The sequence below is a fragment of the Rattus norvegicus genome, chromosome 3, assembly GCF_036323735.1.
Source record: "Rattus norvegicus strain BN/NHsdMcwi chromosome 3, GRCr8, whole genome shotgun sequence".
In the NCBI taxonomy this organism is placed as follows: domain Eukaryota; kingdom Metazoa; phylum Chordata; class Mammalia; order Rodentia; family Muridae; genus Rattus; species Rattus norvegicus.
The window spans coordinates 162,068,886-162,092,283 of NC_086021.1; the positions used below are offsets into that span (position 1 = coordinate 162,068,886).

A 23,398-nucleotide genomic window follows, 5' to 3' on the forward strand; every position below is an offset into this window, starting at 1 on the left:
AAAGAAGTGAATCTAAATAGAGTAGACGCCAGAAGGTTCCACTTATGTGGAATCCAAAACCAGGCAAAAGTCATGTATGAAGTTCATAGTGTTCTTCGTGATAGCCCCAGACTAAAACGCTGTACCTGATGCCCATCAGCTGATGGACAGATGGAGAACACGTGAGAACAGTGTCTGTGACAGAATAGAAAGAATCGCTGGAAGCCTTGGGAGCATGCTGAGTAGAGGCCAGGCACCAATATCTGTTACCCTTGATATGAAATTCCCAGAATGGAGCAGTTCTAAGTGCCAGGGATGGGACTGGGTGACATGTGATGAAATATTGTGCAATTCACAATTCTTCGGCTATTATGAAAGCCATTGGGAGCTGGGGTGGCACACGCCTTTAATCCCAGCACTGCATTCAAAGCTAGCCTGGTCTACAGGGTGAGTTCCAGGACAGCCTGGACAGGGCTACACAGAGAAACCTTGTCTTAAAAAAATCATGGGAACACACACTTTAAATGTGTGGATTTTATGGCTTGTGAATTATATATCATTAAAGCTGTAAAATTCACTTATACCAACAAAGCTGTGAAGGGAGGTGGGGGAGTGCTAGCTGACGTGGGGAAGGTACTGTCCCAGAGTAGCTGGAAGGAGCCTCCTGAGAGGCTGCAAAGGCTGTCATCTTTATCACCAAAGTTAGACCTTAAGTATCGGTATGCTTTGGCTGGGTCTAGATGTGCAAGCTTGTAATCCAGGCTACTCTGGAGACTGAGGTCACAAGTTCAAGGCCTGCCAGGGGTAGTTACTGACCCTGTCAAAATAAAAAGTAAAAGGGCTGTAGTTCTGTGGCAGCGCATCTGCCTGCTGGTGTGGGTATTGTACTAGGCACAGTGTCCAGTAAAACACAACACACACACACACACACACACACACACACATACACACACACGAGAGAGAGACAGACAGACAGACAGACACAGAGAAAGACAGAGAGAAATCATTTGATGTATTATGATTCAATGTTTAAACAAGGTACAAAAATAAAATGAAAAGTTGGATATATAATCTAAATCTATAGAGAACGAGTGAAATATGGAGAAAACTCTCTAGATGTAAAAGAACGTGGCTGAGGGTGTGGCTTGGTGGCAGAGTGCCTCCCAGGCATACTCAAGATCTGGGTTTGTGCCTTAGTACCACACAAAAGAGAAGAACAGCATAAAGAACTTAGCTGACTTAGAGCTGCATGTAAATCCCAGCACTCAGGGGGATGAGGATCACCATGAGTTGGAGCCAACCTGGGACACGGAGACCCTGACTCCTGAAAGGAGAGGAGAGACTGGAGAGATGGCCCCGTGGTTGAGAGCACTTGCTGCTTTCGCAGAGGCCCTGGGTCCTGTCACCCACATGGTGGCTCCCAATCATCTAACCCCGGGTTCATGGGATCCCACACCCTCGTTTGGATGCTACAGGAACGAGACATACATGTGGTGCACATACATACATGCAGGAAAACACCCCTACACATAAAATAAGCCATTTAAAAATACCCATTTGTAAAAAGAGAAGGATTTAAATTTAAAAAAAAAAAGAGAGAAGGAGCGGGAAATTGGCTGAGCAAAAGCACCGGCTGCCGAGCTCAAGGACCCAGGGTGCACACAGAGAGGAAGGAGAGAACTGACTCCTGCTAGTGGCGTCCTCAAACCCTGAGGAAAACTGACCCTCCCACCCCCAGCAGCCACAACTGCTAACAGCTGCTCAGCTAGTGGTGGGATTTCAGAGGCCGACGTCTCACCTCTGCTGGAACTTTGTCCAGCTCCTTCTTGTGCTGGTCTTGTGCAGGCAGACATAGCTGCTTCAAGGTCTTGTATGCTATGACCCTGTCATCCAAGAAATCCTGTTTTACAGCAATCCTCCACTGTCTATGGCTTTAGAGTCTTTCTACTGCCCCCTCCTGTGATCTCTGAGCCTGGGAAGGGGGGGGGGTTGTGATATCAATGTTCCCTTTGGGGCTGAGAGTCGTCAATACCTAATCACTTACTCAGCCATACTGAATTCCAAAGAACATGCACATGGCCTCTTAATTCGCAATGGCTCGGTATATGGTTTTATAAATAGTTTTATGGGACACCTAAAAGCACAAGTGTTTTCATCACACGAAGGGGTGAGGCGCTGGGGCCTGCAGTGGGGCTTTAACCATCTTCTGTCTCAGCCACATGGAAAGTGAATTAGGGAAGAACACAGCCGACCTAGACGGTGTGTCATCATCGCTGCCCAGGACTTGAAAAGATAGGGGACGCTAATTCAGATTAGCATCGTGTGACAGGGGCCTTAAGTGCACAGGGGAAAGGCCTCAGTTGCTGGTGGCAGCAGTGACCCTGGCATCCAACCCTAAGTGGAGGCACCAGAGTCAACGTGGCAGTTTGGACTGCAGCAAGAGTCCAGGGTCAAGTGTCCTCAGTTCCATCCCTAGGACTTGGTCTTCCCCTGATGCTGCTACTTCTGTGATGAAGCCAGTCAGGTTTATGTCCAGCTCTGAAAAGCTCCCAGGCTTATGGCTGTTTAGGGTGATGTGTGCCTATGGACATCAAACCATCGGAGATGGCGGTCTAGCCTCAGCCTATAGGACCATGCTAGCCATGAAACCAAATGTCCTGCTGGAGTCTTTGAAATGGAACTGCTTGCAGCCTTCTAGCTCCTTTCCCCCTACAGCCCTGCAGTTTGGCAAGTGCTGGTCCTGCCCCTCAGCACTCAGTTTCCTGCCGGCCATGATAGGCCATGGACACCAGGTGGCAGCAGAGAGCTGTTGAGAGCCCCGTCATTTATCGCCAACATTGTGATTTTCAACGATTTGATGATGCAGAAATAGTTGCATTGAGAAGAAATGATGCAAAGGTGGCCTCGCGGTACAAGCCTCCAGTCTGGATACTAGGGAAGCGGATGCAGAAGGATCAGGAATTCAGGGCCATTCTCTGTAGGCTATGTAGTGAATTGAGTTCAGCCTAGGCTGTGGGAGAGCCTGTCTCATAAAAATGAGTGAGTGAATGAGTGAATGAATGAATATGTTTTCCCTTTGGATTTTGATCTCTTTCCAAGCCTAGTGGTATGCTGTCCTCTCTCATGAGGCTGAATCAGAGCAGTGAGCTACAGCTCTGATTTAGCCAAGAGAAACAAAAAAGAAGCCATGGTATGCAGTTGCTGAACCACAATGTTCAGTAACTAAATGTTCGAGGCATCTTTCACTTCTGGCTTTTGCCTAACAGTGGGTGTATCGTAATCCTGAATCAAAGGGCAATTATACATCCTGTAGACCATGTTCGCCAATTATACTGTAATTAAGACAAATACCCACAAACTGCTAATCAAATGCTAGAGGGAGGGAGGGAGGGAGGGAGGGAGGGAGGGAGGGAGGGAGGGAGGGAGGAAAGGAGAGAGGGAAGAACAGGGAAGAAACACTCAGTGACTAGGGCAAACCTCAGATAACAGCTGAAATCCTCTCTTGCACCCAGAGCTGGGGAGTGGATGGGGTGAGGTATCCACTACGATCTAGACTCAAGTCCCCTGGAGGTCCTTCGTCCCCAAAGACTTCTAGGACTCCAATTTTCAGAGTTAGTTTAACAGGCATCGTTTGAATCAAGGATGTCGCCCCAGAGTGAGCTCCCAAATTAAACCCATAGCTCCACTCCCCCTTGCTTCAGCCATCTGTCCTCAAGACAAACGTCCCCTGTTTCCATGGGATCTGGGACATCACTGTTCGTAGGGGGCAGCAGGTGCCCCTGTCCTGATTCACCCTAGCAGGGCCCCAGCCCTCACTACTCCCCAGACTCGCCCTGACTCTGCTCTGTTCAACCCTGCAGGAGCCAAGTTCCCCATCAAGTGGACAGCTCCTGAAGCCATCAACTTTGGCTCCTTCACCATCAAGTCAGATGTCTGGTCCTTTGGTATCCTGCTGATGGAAATCGTCACCTACGGCCGGATCCCTTACCCAGGTAGGAAAAGGGGCATAGCTTAGGGGTGTGTCTGGAGCCCAACCTGGCAATGGCACATCTTGTCAGCATGTCTGTTAAACTCAGCCCCACCTTTCTCAGATCAGAGTTACTGCCCTCCACTATCCCTCAGGCTTCATACAAGGGGTTTGCTGGCTGTACATATGCATACACATACATGGAGAAAAAAAACACTCATACACATAAAATCAATCAGTCATCAATTAGTTGGAGGGGCAGGCTTCAGTGCAGTGGGAATGCATGAGAGAATTTGGTCAAGATGCCATTTGGGCACCCAGGGCAGGTTGGTGGCTCATGGGCAGCTGGGATAGGTGGTGACACATGGCAGCTGGGGCAGGTGGTGGCACATGGGCAGCTGGGGCAGGTTGGTGGCACATGGGCAGCTGGGGCAGGTGGTGGCACAGACAACAGAAATAAGCTGATGGGGGGCTGGAGAGATGGCTCAGTGGTTAAGAGCACTGACTGCTCTTCCAGAGGTCCTGAGTTCAAATCCCAGCAACCACACGGTGGCTCACAACCATCTGTAATGAGATCTGATGCCCTCTTCTGGTGTGTCTGAAAACAACTACAAGTGTACTTATAGAATAAATAAAAATCTTTAAAAAAAAAAAAAAAGAAATAAGCTGATGAACTGGGCCGCATTTCAAAAGAAGCAGACAGCCAAGGATGCCGGCCTGGCAGTGAAGAAGCTGTGTAATTGGGTTGATTCACTTGAGAGGATAGATGTCCAGCTAAGATGTTTAACGGTTATTGTTTTGTTGTTTTCTCTCTTAATCAATGAACCATCTCTTCAGCTCTCCTCAGCCAAGTTAAGAAAGAACTAAGAAGTAAAGTTGGTGATCATAGGTATTTCCTGGTTGTTTTTATAGTTAACAGATGTAAACTTAGAATAAGGAAATGATCTTGTTCAGAGCAACCTTGAATCTAGCCATTTGTTTTGTGGGTACACTAGTAAAATCCAGGCAGCAGATTATACAACCTATATCCATTTAGATGCCTGAGGCTGAATTAACAGAACTAATGGATAGCCAGGCATGGTGGCCCACACCTATGGCCCTGGCAGAGGCAAAGGCAGGTGGAACTCAGTGAGTTTGAGGCCAGCTGGTCTATATAGTGAGTTCCAGAACAGACAGGGCTACATAGTAGGACCCTGTCTCAAAAATAAATAAAGACAGACAAATGGATAGGTAGATAGAATAACAGACCAAGAGATGCAGAAACAGTAGGTTGTTTAATATCCTGCTGCCTTAAGAGGTTTTAAGAGGCACCCAGGAGGCAAAGGCAGGTGAATCTCTTCCATTTGATTTTGAGGCCAGCCTGGTCTACAGATCGAGTTCCAGGACAGCCAGTGCTACACGGAGAAACCCTGTCTCAAAAAAAAAAACAAAAAACAAAAAACAAAAAACAAAAAACAAAACAAAAGAGGTCTGGCATGACTTGGTGGCTGGACAAACTTGGTAATTGGGACAGTTAGTTCCTGTATCTTTCTCACAGAGTTAGATGGTAATGGCAGCTCCATTTACCACCCTCCCCTGACACACACACACACTTAATTCTACTCCTCTTTCTCAGGTATGTCAAACCCAGAGGTGATTCGAGCACTAGAGCATGGGTACCGTATGCCTCGACCAGATAACTGCCCAGAGGAGCTCTACAGTATCATGATCCGCTGCTGGAAGAACCGTCCAGAGGAACGGCCCACTTTCGAATACATCCAGAGCGTGCTGGATGACTTCTACACGGCCACTGAGAGCCAGTATCAGCAGCAACCTTGATGGGCCGGAAGAACATGAGCACAGCCAGAAGCCCCATCAGGGCCTTGACATGCTCGACCTGCTGGGCCCACTCTCAGACGCCCCCTCCCCCACATTCCAGCTGTCGAGTGGAGGGAGAGGACTTCACAATCTCTTTTTGACTCTAGTCATCTGCAATCTGCCATTCTCAGGGCCTCCAAGTTAGTGTTTCTCATTTGCCTGGAATGAACTGAATTCAATCTATAGCTGTGATTTAAGTGGGAAGCTGTTAAAATAGTATTTAAATAAAAGATGTGAGTGTCAAAGGCTTTTCCCAGTGGTCGTTTGCTTTCCTGCTGTGTGGCAGAAGAGGGACCTTCCCAGAGGCCAGAAGTATGGAGACAAGTGAGAATCCAGGCAGGAGGATGGCTCAGTCAGTAACGTGCTTGTCCTGCAAGCACAGGGACCCAGGTTCGATCTTCAGAACCTATGTAAAAGTGCTGGGTGTGGTGGTGAGCATTTGTGAAGGGAGCAGAGACCGGAGGATGTCTGGGCTCACCATCCAACCAGTCTAGCCTAACTGGTGAGGTCCAAGTCAATGAGAGACTCATCTCAAAGGAGATGGGCGGCATTCTGCAGAATGATGTGTGAAGTTACCCTCTGACCTCTACATACCATGTACACATATGTGCACATAAACATGCATACACACATACACCTGTGCATAAGAAAGGGAAAGGGTAGAAGTAAAGCTGAGGGTTTCCTAATGGTCCCTGAATACTTGCTGGCTGTGTCTGCTTCCTTTGTAAGCTTGGATGGTTTCAAACAGCACCTCACAGTGGGGAAGTGGGTGAGTGTGGAATGGACGGGGAACACAGCGCTGCTCCTGGAGATTCAAGGGAAGGGACTCCTCGCTTGCCTTCTCTGGCTTCCAGAGGCTGCCCTCACCCTTGGCTCCTGTTTCTGCACACCATTCCAGCTTCTGTCCTCTGCTCTCCCGATTCTTCATTTACTGCATCCTCTCTAAGGTGACTACACCGGGCTCATCTAAATCAGCCAGAATAATCCTTATCCACATTCGCAAAGTTCCCCCATGCCAAGGCAGCAGTGTTTTTCTCAGCTTCTGGGATTTACATGCATACCTTTGAGGGACCATTACCACACCAGTGTCTGGATGCTGAATGGTTCTGCCTTCCAGATACTGGGAATGTCGGGACGTCATGTATGGGTTCTGTCTTGTTAAGCCACATTGATACATGTAGACTTCCCTCAGGATGATGGCCATTTCCTGTGGCCACACAGTCATCATGATTGCTGAGATGGTCTTCATCACTGCAGGAGATGTTAGGTCTGAGTGCAGTAACTGCTGAGAAGGACCTGGTAGTTTGTAAGGGACACTCTTGGTGGCCAGGATGGAGACCTGATAGGAAGTAGAGGGGACAAGAAGGTGGTAGACACTTTCTGCATATCACCTCAGCTAAAAGTTCAAAGCTATAAGCTTTCGTCATGGGGGAGAGGTGGGAGGGTGACAGTGGGGCAGAGTGCAATGACAGTTCTGTATTACCACATCCCCCCAAAGGATCTACACCACAGCATCCCCTAGGACCCTGGACTTGCTGAACTCAGTCTGCATCCCTCAGTCCAACCTTAAGAACTGGGTCTAACAACAGTGAAAAATAGGGTTTTAATCTACATTCTCAGGAGAGAAACAAGGCAACTGTTGTGCCAGCTTTCACAGGATAGCCAACATTTCTATGACCCTAAAAGGTACAGAGATCACTCCGTAACTGCCAGCTCACAGCCGCACCACCCACTGGGTAAGGTATCCTTTCATCCAGCTCAATTCCAACTCTAGCTACTTGGAGGTGCAGTCGGACCCCCCGGTTGGGGGCTCAGTTCTCCCACATTTGACGACAGTGAAAGCTGCAGGCTGTTTTATGTAGGCGCTGACCAACTGCCCATCAGCAGGCTCCCCACGGTTCCCTCCTTAGGCTCCATTAGTTTGTTCAAGCTGCTCAGGAACTCTGGAAGAGAATGGGGTTTTATTGTTTTATCATACAGAGTAGAGCAATGGGAAAGATGACAAAATGCAGTGGGAAAGGGGCCACGTGGCACTTCCATGTCCTCTTCATGCTTGCCACTCCACAGAAACCTCCACATGTCCAGCTATCTGGATGCTCGCTGAACCCTGCCCTTCAGGGTTTTATGGGCGTTTATTGCCTAGGTGTGATTGCTAATAAACTGGGTGGGAAAGTCCAGCAAGGCCTGTCTTAGTAAAAAAAAAAATTTTTTTGTCCTCTGTGTGTATGTAGCTTCCCTACCTTCAGGCTATGGGTTAGGATCCCACTGGAGTGAGGAGACCCTTACCACATACTGCATGGCAATGGTCTTTATGGCCAGCTTCTCAGTCAGAAAGGCAGGGGGGTGATAAAGGCGTTTCTATGATGTACTTAGAGAAGACGCATTTTAGCTTTTATACCTGACTGGAGGAGGAAGTTATAAAACAGGAACCATGAACAAAATCTAAAACCAGTGTCACCTATAATATAAACATGCTCACATGTGTACCTCACACTTACAATTGTACACACACATCACACAGCATCACCTATAATACATACATGCTTACATGTATACCTTATATTTATAATTGTACACACACACACACACACACACACACACACACACACACACACACAACTTACCCACATGTTTTTGGCCAATGGAACGTTAGCAAAAGTGGAGGAAACCGAAATTTAGAATGTTGTTTCTGCTCTTACCCTCCAGCCTTCCTCCCTGATTAGGATGTGGTCCAAGGAAAATAAGTGACTGAGGGACGAACCTGGAGCAGCCTTTAGGTTGACACCAAGCGTAGCTGAGCCCAGCCGTGCTGAACTCCAGCTGGTTTTCGGACATAAAAGGAAAATTATTATCATAAGCTTCTGCTTTCTAGGGTTGTTTTGTTTTATGGATATTATGGTAATGGCTGATAAAGGCAGGTCTGGCTTCATTTTTTTTAACAATTTGAGTTTGCAAAGTTTTAAATTATTGATTTGTTTTTTGTTTTTTGTTTTTTTGGGGGTTTTTTTTTTGAGACAGGGTCTCACTATGTAACCCAAGCTGGTCTCAAACTCCTGCATGCTACCACAGCTGGCAAGTTTTTAAATTTTAAACTGTATTGTGTATTGTGTGGGGTGGCGTGTACCACAGCACTCATGCAGAGGTCAAAGGACATGTAGAAGTTGATCCCTTCCACCATGTGGGTTCCCTGGTTAAACTCAGGCTTGATGACAAACACCTTTATCTGTGAGCCATTTTGCCAATCCCAGTTTTTGATTGTAAAAAACAAAACAAAATGTATTTTGTTGGGGGTTAGACAGACAGCTCAGTGGTTAAGAGCACTTACTGCTCTTGTGAGGTACCTGGCTTAGGTCCCGACTGTCTGTAACCACTTCCAGGAAATTGGATGTCCTCTTCCGGCCTCCTCAAGAACAGCATGTACAGGGTGTGTCTACATATAGCCAAAATGCATGTGCACATAGAATAAAATGTTTTTTAAAAGTGTGTGTGTGTGTGTGTGTGTGTGTGTGTGTGTGTGTGTGTGTGTGAGGGAACAGCACAATAGCAGATATAGGAGGTCAGAAGACAGCTTCTGAGACGGGGCCTTGATGTTTTCATTTGTGTGTGCCAGACTAGCAGCCCTGGAAGCTTCCACAGACTGTCTGGTCTCTGCTGCTCTCTAGGGGTGTGCTGGGGTTACTGCCGCTTGCATTACTTGCACTCAGCTGCTTTTGCGGGGGAGAAGCATGGGAAAGAGTCTTACTGTGTAGACCAGGCTGGCCTCAAGCTCAGGGATCTACCTGCCTTGTTTCCCTCAGGGTAGAGGCACGCCCACCATGCCTGGCTCAGGTCAGGCTCGCACAGCAAGCACTTTACTCGACACCCACCCCCATGTGTGTTGGGGGCAGGGCCAAGGCCTCACTGCATTGCTCTGGCTGATCTTGAGCTCCCAGGCTCAAGCAATCCTCCTGCTCAGAGTAATTGTTTTCTTTCATGGACTGTGCTCTTGGTATTGCATCTGTCCCCATGATTTCATCTGTATTTTCTGTGGTCAGAGGGATGAGCCAGTGTTGGATAAAATAGCACAAAAGAAGAAACGGACTCATTGACCTTGTCTGTAAAGCAATGTGTGCTAATTCCTGCAACTCCAAAATTTCAAGGCAGAGGCAGGAGGATTGCTATGAATTCCAGGCCAGCAGGGCCTGCACAGCAAGTTTCAGGCAGCCTGGGCTAAAGAGAGGAAGGGAGAGACAGCACCCTAAGCTGGGAGAGCATGCATTCCAAACATCTGATGGAGGACTAGTATCTGAACTATACAAAGAGTTCTCATGACTCAATCACAAGAAACATCTGATGGAGGACTAGTATCTGAACTATACAAAGAGTTCTCATGACTCAATCACAAGAAGGCAACCCGATTTCAAAATGAGCAAGACTGGGGAGGGCACCTCACCAAAGGCCCACAGACCACAGATAAACGCTAGAAAGGTGTTCCATATCGTGTATCACTGGGGAGATGCACACTGAAGTGACAAGGACACACTTGGAATGACTAAGCCCCACTGATAACACCAAAGCCTGCTGCAGAGCACAGCTGCTCAGTGCTGCAGGAACTTAGGACCCACAAACACTTGGGAAGATGACCCAACATTTCTTTTATGAAACTAAGCAGTCTCTTAACTGCATGACCCACCAATTGGGTCTCCTGGTGTTTTACGTATGGGTTGAAGATATTTGTTCAGACAAAAACTACATAGAGCAGCTTCATTTATTACTCAAAGCAAGTGGATGACCTTTCAATGGGGACTAAAGAAACTTCTGTAATGGACTATTAGTGCTAAAAAGAAATCAGGTATTAGTCCACAAAAAAGGCAGAGGGGAATCTTTTTTTTTTTTTTTTTTTGGTTCTTTTTTTCGGAGCTGGGGACCGAACCCAGGGCCTTGAGCTTCCTAGGTAAGCGCTCTACCACTGAGCTAAATCCCCAGCCCCAGCAGAGGGGAATCTTAGAGGTAGCTCCTGAGAGTGAGAAAGCAAACTGGTTTTAGAGGTGTATCTCAGTGGCCAAGCCTTTGCTTGATAAACACAAGGTCCTGGGTTCCACCCCCAGCACAACCTGGGGTTGAGGGGGACCAGTCTGTAAAGGCTACGCACTATAGATCTCAGCTGTATGACATCATGAGAAATAAACACCAGGGAGAGAGTAACCAGACCAATGGTTTCTAAGAATCTGAGAAAAAGGACCAAAGAATGAATAACTACAACACAGGGAATCTCTAGGGCAGTGAACTATTCTGCACAATACCATGATGGTGACTATTTACCATTAAGCCTCTGTCAAAACCAAGTGAAAGTATGGAACAAAGGGTGGACCCAAAGCCAGGGGCAGTGGTGCATACCCTTAATTCCAGCATTGGGGAGTCAGAGACAGGTGGAACTCTGAATTTGAAGCCAGCCTGGTCTACATAGTGACCAGGACAGCCAGAGCTACATAGTAAGACCTTGTCTGAAAAAGAAAGAGAAGGAGGGGGGAAATGAAGGAGGAAGAAAAGGAGAAAGAAGAGGGGGAGGGGAGGAGGAAGAGGAGGAGGAAGAGGGGGAGGGGAGGAGGAAGAGGAGGGAGAGGAGAAAGAAGAGGGGGAGGAGGAGGAGGAAGAGGAGGAGGAAGAAGAGGGGGAGGGGAGGAGGAAGAGGAGGAGGAAGAAGAGGGGGAGGGGAGGAGGAAGAGGAGGAGGAAGAGGAGAAAGAAGAGGGGGAGGAGGAAGAGGAGGGAGAGGAGAAAGAAGAGGGGGAGGGGAGGAGGAAGAGGAGGAGGAAGAGGAGAAAGAAGAGGGGGGGAGGAAGAGGAGAAAGAAGAGGGGGAGGGGAGGAGGAAGAAGAGGAGGAAGAGGAGGAGGAGGGGGAGGAGGGAAAAGGTGGACCCTGAGCTAATGTATGAACTTGAGTGGATCATATATCACTACTGGTTCACTAGCTTTCACAAATGGACCACTCGTGCAAGGTGTTAATAACCAGAAAAGCCAAATGTAGGATGGGAAGTTAAGTAGACCTCTGTTCTTTCCACTAGATACTCCATGCTTAAACTTACTTCAGTCCGTTTGGTATTGCTGCAACAGAACTTCTGAAGCTGGGTAACTTGTAAAGAACAGTAATTTATCTCTTAAGAGTTCCAGGGGCAGAATGTTCACTTCAGCAACATATACTAGGATTGGAACAATACAGAGATTAGAATGGCCCCGGTGCAAGGATGGCACACGAATTGGTGAAGCATTCCATATTATAAAATAAAATCCCCAGGGGCACAGATGTCCGAGGTTGAGGGTCTTTCTCCTGTATCACCCACTGAGAATAGAAAGGGTACTTGTGAGATGCATGGGTAAGGTAGGGCTCAAAGCCAACCTCTCACTGGGAACCAGCTCTCTCAGTGACTGTTAATCCATTCACAGGGGCGTTTCTTTTCTTTTTTTTAAAGATATATTTTTTTTACTTACATTTCAAATGTTATTCCCTGTCCCAGTTTCCTGTTCCTCCCCCTCCCCAATACGGGTATTTCCCCCATCCAACCCCCTTACTGCCCCCCACATTCCCCTGCACTTGGCAGGACCAAGGGCTTCCCCTTCCACTGGTGCCCAACAAGGCTGTTCTATGCTACATATGCAGTTGGAGCCCTGGGTCAGTTTATGTATAGTCTTTCGGTAGTGATTTAGTCCCTGGAAGCTCTGGTTGGTTGGCATTGTTGGTCTTATGGGTTGCAAGCTCCTTCAACTCTTTCAATCCTTCCACTAATTCCTCCCCCACCCCCAACAAGAGCGTTTCTTGGTTTGTTTGTTGAGACTGGAGTTCCTACAACCCAGGGTATCCAGGAACTTGCTATGTTCCTGAAAGATGACCTTGAACTTCTGATCCTTCTGAATGCTGGGATTGCTGGGATATGTCAAAAGGTTTACACAGTGCTGGGAATTAAACACAGGACTTCATGCTTGTTAGGCAAGCACTCTAGCAATTGAGTATGTCCCCTGCTCCCTATTATTCCTTAAAATAGGAATCTTAAAACAGGCCTCTAAATACTGTTGCATTAGTCTCTAATTTAGAGACGAGCTTTGAAGGACTCATTTACATCAGAGTGCTGATGAATTTAAGTCTAGGCTGGGTATAGTCCCAGCACTCGGGAGGCAGAGGCTGGTGGATCTTTGTAAATCCAAGACCATCTGGCTTACCTGTGTATGGAGTTCCTGGCTACGTAGTGAAACCCCATCTTGAAAGAAAAAAAATAAATCTATTAAACAAACCACAAAATGTGGAGATACATTTCATGTTACTTGTTCTGTAGAGAATAGTAAGCATTCATGCCCTGGAAGGAGGAAGAAGGGAGGGAATGGACAGTTGGCTCACTTCACTGTGTCACTGAGGTCAGTGCAAGGAAAGCCTTTGGTTCATCTTACCCTGAGATGTGGAATGAATCGACCTCCCTACTCCTATACTTTGTCATGTGTCTGTCCACACCATCGAGTACTGTGACACGGGGCTCTATCAGCTTCCACTCTGTGTTCCATTCCTCTTCAGGGGTCATGATGGCAAATAGTTGTCTCCAGATCCAGTTTGCTTCTTCTGGAGAAAAATGTTTGCTTTTCAGGGTCACGTGATCACCTAGAATGAAGGTTAAACTAACTCTTCCTCTCAAAGCAGAGTACATGAAATTAAATTCTGGCCAATGAGTTTAAGTAAAAGTGTTTTCAGGAACCCCACTCCCACCCACACCTCAACCCTTATGATTGGAGACAGGAAACAGTTGGCCCATCCGGAAAGCACCATGTAGTCCAAACTAGTGAGCTTCTTGGTCCTTCCTCTTGAGTTTTGAAATTACAAGCATGTGCCACTCTGCCTGGCTTCAGGAGTCTTTTTTTCCCTTTTTTATTACCTTTAAAGAATTATATTTGATCACATTGTATATGTCTGTTTCTGTGTGTGTTTCTGCATGGGAGTTTAGAGTTTGAGTGCCTGTACATTACAGACACTGGATTCCCTGGAACTGGAGTTGCAGGCAGTTGTGAGCTGCCATGTGGGTACTGGGAATTGAACCCAGGTCCTCTGGAAGAGCAGTATATGTTCCTAATGACTAGGCCATCTCTCCAGCCCTTTCTTTCCTTTTTAGAGATTTAATTAGCCCTAGAAAAACAAGTAAAGGCCACTAAGGAATGCTGAGAGAGGGAGAAATAGTCTTCCCAGGAAAGAGAACACCAGTTGGTTATACAATACCAAACGGTCAACCCTGAAAACATACACAAGAAACATTCTATGGACTGAGCAGATGGACTAAGCATGTTGTGTTTAAATTTTCAGGAATATATACAAACACATATATGTATTGACAATTTAAGAAAAACAGGCCAAAGATTTGATTTGAGAGCAAGAAGGATACATGGGAGGGGTTGGACGAAGGAAAGGGAACAGAGAGATGTGATTATGCTATAATTTCAAAAGTTATCATCATCACCATCACCATCACCACCATCACCCTCACCACCATCACCATCACCACCATCACTATCACCATCACCAACATCACCATCACCACCATCACCACCACCACCACCATCATCATCATCATTTTTTTAGGCAAGGTCTCTCTAGCCATTCAGAGACTGTAGATCAGGATGGCCTCAAACTTTCTAAGATCCACCTGCCTCTGTCTCCCAAATGTTGAAATTAGGGCATATGCCACCACACCTAACTAAAAAATATATGTATTAAAAAAATAAGATGTAAGTGTGTGTGTGTGTGGTGTGTGTGTGTGTGTGTGTGTGTGTGAAAGAGAGAGAGAGAGAGAGAGAGTGTGTGTGTGTGTGTGTGTGTGTGTGTGTGTGTGTGTGTGTGAGATGTGTGTGATGTGTGCAGTGCCCACAGAGGCCACTAGAGGGTATCAGGTCTCCTGGAACTGGAGTTACAGGTGGTTGTGAGCTGTGAGTGGGAACAGCAGGGAGCATTCCTGACTACTGAATCCTAAGTAACCTTTTTTACAAGTCAACTGGTATAGGCTCTTTGTCCCTTATTTTTCCTCTTTCTGTCTTTATCTACCATACTAGATCTGGAGGAGGATGAATGAGCAAAAAGGATGATAAAACTGGCTGAAGCCTAAACTCCTAGCTGAGTAGATTTTAGAGTAGTGCCCACCATATCAGCCTGATCTGCCCCACCCCTGGATTTTATCTCCAGAGCCAGGGCTCCTTGAGTAAGCTGGGCTTTCTTCTACTGTAATCTGCTGTACTGTGCCTGAGATGTGAGTGTTGTATTGTGTGTATAGTTTAAATTACAAGTGCCTCAGCTGCCACTGTTCCCAGAATGGTAAACTTGTCACACAATCTCCCTTTTGGAGATAACCCTCCTTTTGTGAGTGCAGTTCCCTCTCCTGGATGGGCAGGCTCTTAAAGCAGTGGTTCTCAACCTATGGGTCATGTCTCTTTTGTGGGGTCAAATGATCCTTTCATAAGGCTGTCTAAAACCATTGGAAAACACAGATATTTACATTATGATTCATAACAGTAGCAAAATTACAGTTATGAAGTATCAACAAAAATAACTCTATGGTTAGGAGTCACAACATGAGGAACTGTATTAAAGGGTTGCAGCATTAGGAAGGTTGAGAACAACTGGTCTAAGGGATGGGTCTTCACAGTTTCCTTCACTGAAGAAACTTCAGATATTCGTGATGATAACTTCCTTAATGCCATACCCTTTCCAGATAGAGTTTCGACATCAACACAGACTTAGAACTTGTTCACATTCGTGAGAAATATGAAGGAGAATGCTGGGCGGGGTGGCTCATGCCTGTGATCCCAGCACGAGGGAAGCTGAGGTGGAGACTGTGAATTGAGGAACTACTTTAGCATAGAACACAACAAAAGATGAAACTGAAATAATGAAGGCCTGTTGTGGCTCATCAGGGGCTTGAGCAACTGTGTCCAACAGGAGGAGAGTTTTACACAATCATACGTTTTTGTGCTGGTTATAATGTGACAGCAAGAGATGCTAGCTACATGCTCTGAAGTATGATCTACAGTCCCGAGCTGACTAGATGGCTCAGTCAGGAAAAACACATGCAGCCAAGTCACAAGATTTGACTTCGATCCCTGGGTCCCACGTTGTAGAAGGAGAGGATCAACTCCTACAAATTCTGTATGCACAACAAGGCATGTACACACTCACCCTCCCACACTAAGTAAATATATGTAACAACATTTCAAAACGACAATCTTGGAGCTGGGTAGTGGTGGCAAGTGCCTTTAATCCCAGCAGAGGCAGGTGGATCTCTGAGTCTGAGGCCAGCCTGGTCTACAGAGTGAATTCCAAAACAGCCGAAACTACACAGAGAAAACCTGTTTAGTATATATTTCCTTATCAATATAAATATCTTCTTTTATATTATGTGTAGGGGTATTTTGGTGCATATATGGCTATGCACCATTCACAGACTTGGTTCCTACAGAGGCCATAAGAGGGCATCATATCCCCCCAGAAATTGTCGTTACAGACTATTGTGAGCAGCCGTGTTGGTGCTGGGACTCAAACCCTGATCCTCTGGAAGAGGATCTTCCAATGGTCTTAACTGCTGAGCCATCTCTCCAGTCCCATGGGTATTCTTCTTTAAGCAGACATAGTGGAAAGACACTTCCAGGACATAAGCTGCAGTGGGGTGGGGGTAGGGGGATAAAAAAAGAAGTTGCAGTAGAACTGGCAAAAAGTCTGCAGTTTACTGTTATTGCAAGACTTGTAAATTCTTCCTGCTTCTCCAGCTCTGTGCCCCTGGGGAATATGTCTATGCTTTGGGATGGTTGTGTTGGTCTCAGTCATCTGTAGGTTTGTTTTCCAGCATATGTAACAATCCAATCCAATACTAAATCAACTAGGTTCAATCAAGTCGTTCTTCTGTTCCAAATGGTGTCAATAAGGACATTCACACAGCTCTGCACTTAGTTAGTAGCTCCTAGGTTTGAACTGTACAAACTTCTTTCATTTCTGTGTGTAATTGTCAGGTGGGGTTTCTAGAATGCTGTGAGAAATGAAGTAGACCTGCCTCTTTGTGGGGCTCTGCACAGGACACCCAGCCTTATTTATATCCTTGGGAGGAAGCAGAAGCTGCCACTCCTCTTATGGCTTAGACACAGAAGTGGAAGGCACTTGTAATTCAGTCTATTGGCCTAAGCAAGTAACTTAACCCCAGTATTCAAGAAGAGAAAAAAGGTTCACCTTTGACAGGAGAACCACTATGCCCTTGCAAGGATGAGAGGCTTGTTAGTAGACATTTATGCAGAAAAAAAATCTACCACAGAAGTAATCAGTACTGACCACAGTGGTCATCAGAGTTCAGCTGTTCCCTGCCCAGATGCAGAAGAGATAACTAAACATCTTTTTTTTTGTTGTTGTTGTTCTTTTTTTTGGAGCTGGGGACCGAACCCAGGGCCTTGCACTTCCTAGGCAAGTGCTCTACCACTGAGCTAAATCCCCAACCCCGAGATAACTAACATCTTAAGGACAGTTTTGGCACAGTACTTAAGCAGTGCTGAGTTTTCTTTTTAGAGGGTGGTGAGTTTAGCCAGTGGCTCACTTTATGGCTCAGGCTGGTCTTGAACTCACCATGCCATTCTTCCTCAGTATCTTGAGTGCAAAAATTACCAGCATGAGCTACTGAACATGGTGGGTGGGGGAGGTGATGATGGTGATGATGATGATGATAATTGAGGCAAGGTCTCCTAATTGACCATGAACTCTTCTTGACTCTATCTTCTGTGTTCTGGGATTACAAGTGCACTCTAACAAGTCCCAGTGCTAAAGATTAGGCAGGCTCTCTGCCTAATTAACTATATCCAGAGATATCATTACTACTCTTTTAACAACTTTTTGGATCTATCTAAGAAGACAGCACTGGCTCTGTATACACTTTACAGTGGGATATATGGACCAAAGAAAGTCTTTCTCCATGATGATCCTTAAAGAGTCCTCCCCAGACCCTTTTTAAGTCAATACTGGAAAGTTAAGTTCAAGGTTAAGTGATTTGCTTCAAGTCATGCATTAAGCCAGTTAGACTGGATAAGTCCACATTAAAAATGTCTTCTTTATTAAGTGTTCTGCTTTTCATTCACTCATTTAACAACGTGTACTGTTTGGGACACCTAACATACCTGTGAAGGATACATAATTTATATAATGACAATTACCGAATACTTCCTATATATGATTGTGTCAGTGAATACTTAACATAAGCCAATTATAAAAATAATCTAGAAACTTCTGCCCCATTTTACAGATGACAAAAAGGCAGTGTAAGGGAAAAGAGACTGGGTCCTATCTTCATAGGTAAAACGACCGATTAGTAAGACTATATAAAGTCAAATAAGGGGTTGGGGATTTAGCTCAGTGGTAGAGCGCTTGCCTAGGAAGCGCAAGGCCCTGGATTCGGTCCCCAGCTCCGAAAAGAAAAAAAAGAACCAAAAAAAAAAAGTCAAATAAATATTTAAACATATAATTACAAATTGCTCTGAATCAGAAGATGTCAGAGAGGGTTTACCAAGCTTTCGGTTTCATAATTAAGGTCTCGGGTAACCCTGGCAACGAGTTTTTCTGCTAATACTAAAGAAAGCATCCAGAGAGCGCGCCTATTTCCACACACCCCAGTTACCCACAATGCAAAAGGAGTAGGCGGAGGAGCGGCGTCTGCCAGAAGTTAATATGGCTCCAATAGTTACACCGTATGTTCTCTTCACCTAGTCAGAGACCTCACTGCCAGACCAGTTTGTCAAGGAGAAATTAAGCTTCTTTTACCTCCTCACTACTGCGACTACAGAAGAATTTGAACCAAGGAGTCCCCTTAGTGGGGATACACTCGGTACCCACAGAAGCACCACTTCCGCTGACGTCATCACGCTGACACGTGGATCCAAGATGGCGGCGGCGATGGTGAGTGAAGGAGACTCTGGGAACCGGAGCTGGAGCAGGGCCCCCTGGATAGCCCAGGACCTTCCAGCGCCCCACGCCTGGTTCCCAGCCTCCTCCAGAACCCCTGCTCGGGTTACCCTGGACTGGGTTGGCCTCTACAAAGTCTCTTTCTCTAGCCTTGGCATGGCATCTAGGCTTGTCAGGGCCTGGAGTTTTAGGGGAGGTGCCGCTTGGAAGGAAGACTTTGGCTAATGCCTTCACGGTTCTCATTTCGGCTTCCATTCCCGCCCCTTGTCACCTCTATTTCCCAATCCTTCCCCTCCAGGCTTTGTCTCCTCCCGAGAGTCCCCCGTTATTCCTTCGCTCCTCCTCCTCACGTTCATACTCTGTTCTCTCCACATACCCATCAGCCTAACCAGTCTACGGGTTGCTACCTTGCTCGAACCAGCCCAAGCCTTGTCCTTAACTGCACCCTCAGCTGTTCCCATTGCGCATCCCGCTTAATTGCTGCTGTACCAGGGCATCCCATGCCCATAATTCCGTCCCCGGGTCCTTCCCTCCTCCTTCCTTTCCTGTCAAAATCGCTGTCAAATCGTTGTCTCTTCTAAAGAGACAACGCTTTTATCCAGTTGGTTCTTAAACTTCACTGTGCCCGGGAATCTTGAGTTGTTGGTGGAGAGGCATGTTAAAATAGTTTGCTGAGCCTCACTCCCAAATTTTGTAGTACCTTAAGGGATAGGCAATGCTCAGGAATATACACTCTCACAAACAGTCCAGTGTTTTTAATGGATGTGGTCCCTGGGTTACCGTTTAAAAACACCCCTGGCCCTGTCTGTATCCCCTTCCCATACCATACAGCTCCTTACGGATGAAGGCTCACTATCATGAAGCTGACTAGAATTAAGTCTCTGTGGATGGGAGTGGAGGTAATATACCTGTATCTGGAGGGTGAGTCACTTGCTGACTTCTGTTATGGAACAGCAGAATTTAAGTTTCTGAAGGACAGATTTTTCTAAGAGAAATTCAGCTCAAATTCTGTTTGCCAAGAAATGAGAACGAAGATCTAAAGTGAATTTTCCTGGGTGGTATCGTATATTGCTTCCTCAGAAGATAAAATTAATTTCATCCTGGTAGTGAATGACAAGAAAGACATCGAGAAAAAGCTTGTGTCATTTGAGTGTACTGAAGGAAAATTCTTGTTTTAAGTTATTTGGTGTTGGTTTTCTCTAAACCGGGGCAGGTTAATTAATGAAGCAGACTGCTAACTTATCACATTTTTTTAAAAAAATAAAGTTCCTTGTTTATAACCCCAGAAGTCAGGTAAAAGATTTCATGGCTTGGTGGAGTGTAACTCATTTTGTGGAGCACAGCTGAGCATACACAGGAGCCTAAGTTTAATATCTGGCTCTGTTTAGGGGGCGAAACTATTTCAAAGCTTTACCTGGTTTCTGTGGCCATAGACCTCAATATGATCATGAAGTGGGGCAGATCCCAAAAATGGGGTGTTGGAATCCTTCCTCTCCTTTACCACATTCAGAGTAAGACAGATGTGAGGACAGGAAGTCACACCCTTTCTTGGCCTTAGAGAGTCCTATGAGGTGGCACTATAGCACTGTGCTGGGAAACCTCAGCCCTGTATAGAGTTTTAAGAGTTTATAAGTTAGCGATATGTACTTCTGGTGTGTATTTCTTTATTCAGCAAATATTTGAGTGCCCAATTACTGCCAGGAACTAGGTGTATAGTTAGCTGTCAGAGCGTCATAGTCCCACCCATGTGGATCCGCTCTCATTTGAGGAAATCTGCCTGGTGATGCAAAATGCTGTGAGAACGAGGTGAAGTGATGGTGATTAGCGGTGACTAGGCAACGTAACTGGGACTGAGTGTCAAGAGTCTCCTCAGAGAAAGTGATAAGAGTTGAAGCTTTGTTGACAACAACAACAAAACAACAACAGCAAAACAACTAGCTTTGCAAAGAATGGCAAGTGTGAAGGCCAAATGACATGTTTAAGGGATATATAGAAGACTTTGACACCAGAATCGTGGGGAAAGGTGGGGTAGAAAACAATGATCAAAGATGAAATTGGAGACAGAACAGAGGTTGCCAGAAGTAAGTTTGCTTGTGATTGGTGCATGTTGTAGCTCACAGTGAGCAATCTGTTTACTGTGTTTTGAAATAGATTTTATTATTTAGGTTGGCTTCACTTCCTACCCTACTGGGACAATAGATCAGGGGAGCCAGCTTGTTTTTAGTGTGCGGATAAATCATGGAAACCAGTGTAACTCATTTCAATAAATAGAGAATGCAGCACCTGGGAGGCTGAGGCAGGTGGATCTCTGTGAGTTCAAGGCCAGCCCGGTCTTGATAGTGAGTTCAGAGAACCAGGGCTACATAGAGAAATCTAGATAGATACATAGATAGATTGAGAGAGGGGGGAGGAAGAGGGAATATATTTATGAATGGAGAATGTGTTATATTCTGAGTTTAAGAAACTGCATGTTCAGTGAAAAGGCACAGAAACAAGTTTGTACAGAGGTGTATGTGGAGTCACAGGTAGATGTGAATTTAGTTTGTGCCAAGTATGTTACTACACAGAAGTCAGTATTATTCCTTCCCTCTCATACATGTAAGCTATTTTACAACCATTTTTGGGTGGGGCATTATAGATTTAATTTGGAGCGGATTTGCTTCTGAGGCAAGTCATGTAAAGAAGAACTGAGCTAGTGGACCTACTCAGTGGCCATGCAAGTACATCCCATTGAGTACATCTACTTCCCTTATATAATCTCACACTATCAGCTTTTATTACAGTTTTATCTCTATGGATATAATTCATATACCACAAAATTGTACCTTCTTATTAAAAGTTTTTTTACATTTTTATGTGTGTGTTTGCCTGCATGTATATATGTATACTGTGCACATGCTGGTGCCTGAGGAAACCAGAGAGGTCATCGGAACAGGAGTTACCGATGGTTGTGAGCCATCTTCTGGGTACAGGGAAGAAAACCAGATCCTCTGCAGGAACAATGAGTACTTCAAACACTGAGCTCTCTTAAATTCACAGTTCAGTGACTTTTGGTGTATTTAGAAGATCACTGTTTAATTCCAGAACATTCCCATCAACCTACAATGAAGCATCCCCATTCATTCCCAGGCTTCACTCCCTCCAGGCTCTGGCAACCACTGATTTTCTGTGTCTCTGAAGAATTGCCTTTTCTCAGTTCATAGGAAGAGAACTTACAATGAAACTTACAATGTGTAGTTTTTTATGTCTAGCTGCTTTTACTTTTTCATGATACTTTTTTTAACAGTGTAAAAAGTTTATTATACAAGTGCAAGGCCCTGGGTTCGGTCCTCAGCTCCGGGAAAAAAAAAGTTTATTATAAAATATTCATCTTGGGCTGGAGAGATGGCTCAGCGGTTAAGAGCACTGACTGCTCTTCCAGAGGTCCTGAGTTCAATTCCCAGCAACCACATGGTGGCTCACAACCATCTGTAATGGGATCGGATGTCCTCTTCTGGTGTGTCTAAAGACAGCTACAGTGTACTTATATATAAAATAAATAAATCTTTAAAAAAAATAAAATAAAATATTCATCTTTAATTTGGCAGACACAAGAGATGTGGACAAATGCAGTTACTAGGAATATTTTGAATATAGTCTAAAGATTTATTTATTATATGTAAGTACACTGTAACTGTCTTTAGACACACCAGAAGAGGACATCCGATCCCATTACAGATGGTTGTGAGCCACCATGTGGTTGCTGGGAATTGAACTCAGGACCTCTGGAAGAGCAGTCAGTGCTCTTAACCACTGAGCCATCTCTGCAGCCCTTGAATATAAGTCAAAACATTCTCTAAAGCTCTCAAATCATTTAAATTGCAGGTGAAAGTCATACCCTGCATGCTTCATTGTTCCTAGACTTATTTAATAAGCCTTCATCAATAAAATCACATATATTTTTAAAATCAATGGAAACAAGAACCAGTTTAAACCACATATCCTTCAGTCTTGAGAGGCAAACCATCTTAACTATAGAAACAAGCATCAGTTCTATATTTTAACAGCAAATCACTCTGTCCAAGAAACAATAGCTTGAAGGGTAAAATTTTTGATTGGCTAACATGGATCACTTTTTCACAAATAATACCTCTTACAATCATGTGCTCCATTTCTGTGTTCCTCTGATTGTTTCTATAGGTAGACATGCCACATGTGATAAAGTAGCATGTGTGTCCCAGGTTAACCCAGGATACTTTCAAAATTCATCCCTGTTGTAGCATTCCTAGTACCTCATTCTTTTTTTTCGGAGCTGGGGACCGAACCCAGGGCCTTGCATTTGCTAGGCAAGCCCTCTACCACTGAGCTAAATCCCCAACCCCCATTCTTTTTTTTAAATGGCTAAACTATTCTTGTGTGGATAGACCACACTTTCTTTATTCCTTTCAGCTGCTTGGGACTGTCTTGTGTATTAGCTGTTTGGAATAATACTGCTGTGAACTGTGCATTTTTGCGTAAACTTGTTTTCAGTATGCTAGGACATATGCCTAGGAGTAGAGTTCCTGGGTCAGTTTACCCTATTTTAAGGGTTTTATTCCACAGAGGGCAGAATAATGGACTGACTGACACCAAAGTTCCTTGGAGCCAATAGAGGCAGTGCTAATAGGACAGTTGGGTTTAAG

General features: G+C 45.3%; 2 protein-coding genes, 1 long non-coding RNA gene and 1 pseudogene across 4 annotated transcripts in view; 3 read left to right on the top strand and 1 right to left on the bottom strand.

Annotated features, from left to right (window-relative positions):
• Window positions 1–6,048, top strand: part of Hck (HCK proto-oncogene, Src family tyrosine kinase) — a 43,101-nt gene extending 37,053 nt beyond the window's left edge. The window contains exons 12-13 of the mRNA NM_013185.3: window positions 3,840–3,971; window positions 5,562–6,048. Coding sequence (NP_037317.2) covers window positions 3,840–3,971; window positions 5,562–5,764 — 335 coding nt within the window. The 3' untranslated portion in view covers window positions 5,765–6,048. The remainder of the gene's footprint in view (window positions 1–3,839; window positions 3,972–5,561) is intronic.
• Window positions 6,049–6,191: 143 nt separating this feature from the next.
• Window positions 6,192–18,689, bottom strand: LOC102554664 (uncharacterized). Its single transcript, XR_591787.4, has 4 exons — window positions 18,597–18,689; window positions 12,998–13,427; window positions 11,869–11,982; window positions 6,192–7,746 (listed from the first exon to the last, which is right to left on the bottom strand). It is a non-coding gene; the product is annotated as an uncharacterized LOC102554664 (long non-coding RNA).
• LOC120101963 (U6 spliceosomal RNA) lies at window positions 11,963–12,062 on the top strand (annotated as a pseudogene).
• Tm9sf4 (transmembrane 9 superfamily member 4) overlaps window positions 17,873–23,398 on the top strand; it is a 48,863-nt gene continuing 43,337 nt past the window's right edge. Inside the window, exon 1 of one of the 2 annotated variants that reach the window (XM_006235284.5) lies at window positions 17,873–18,731. In XM_006235284.5, the coding sequence (XP_006235346.1) occupies window positions 18,717–18,731 (15 nt within the window). In that variant the 5' untranslated portion in view covers window positions 17,873–18,716. The remainder of the gene's footprint in view (window positions 18,732–23,398) is intronic. The other variant, NM_001025649.1, reaches the window with a different exon arrangement.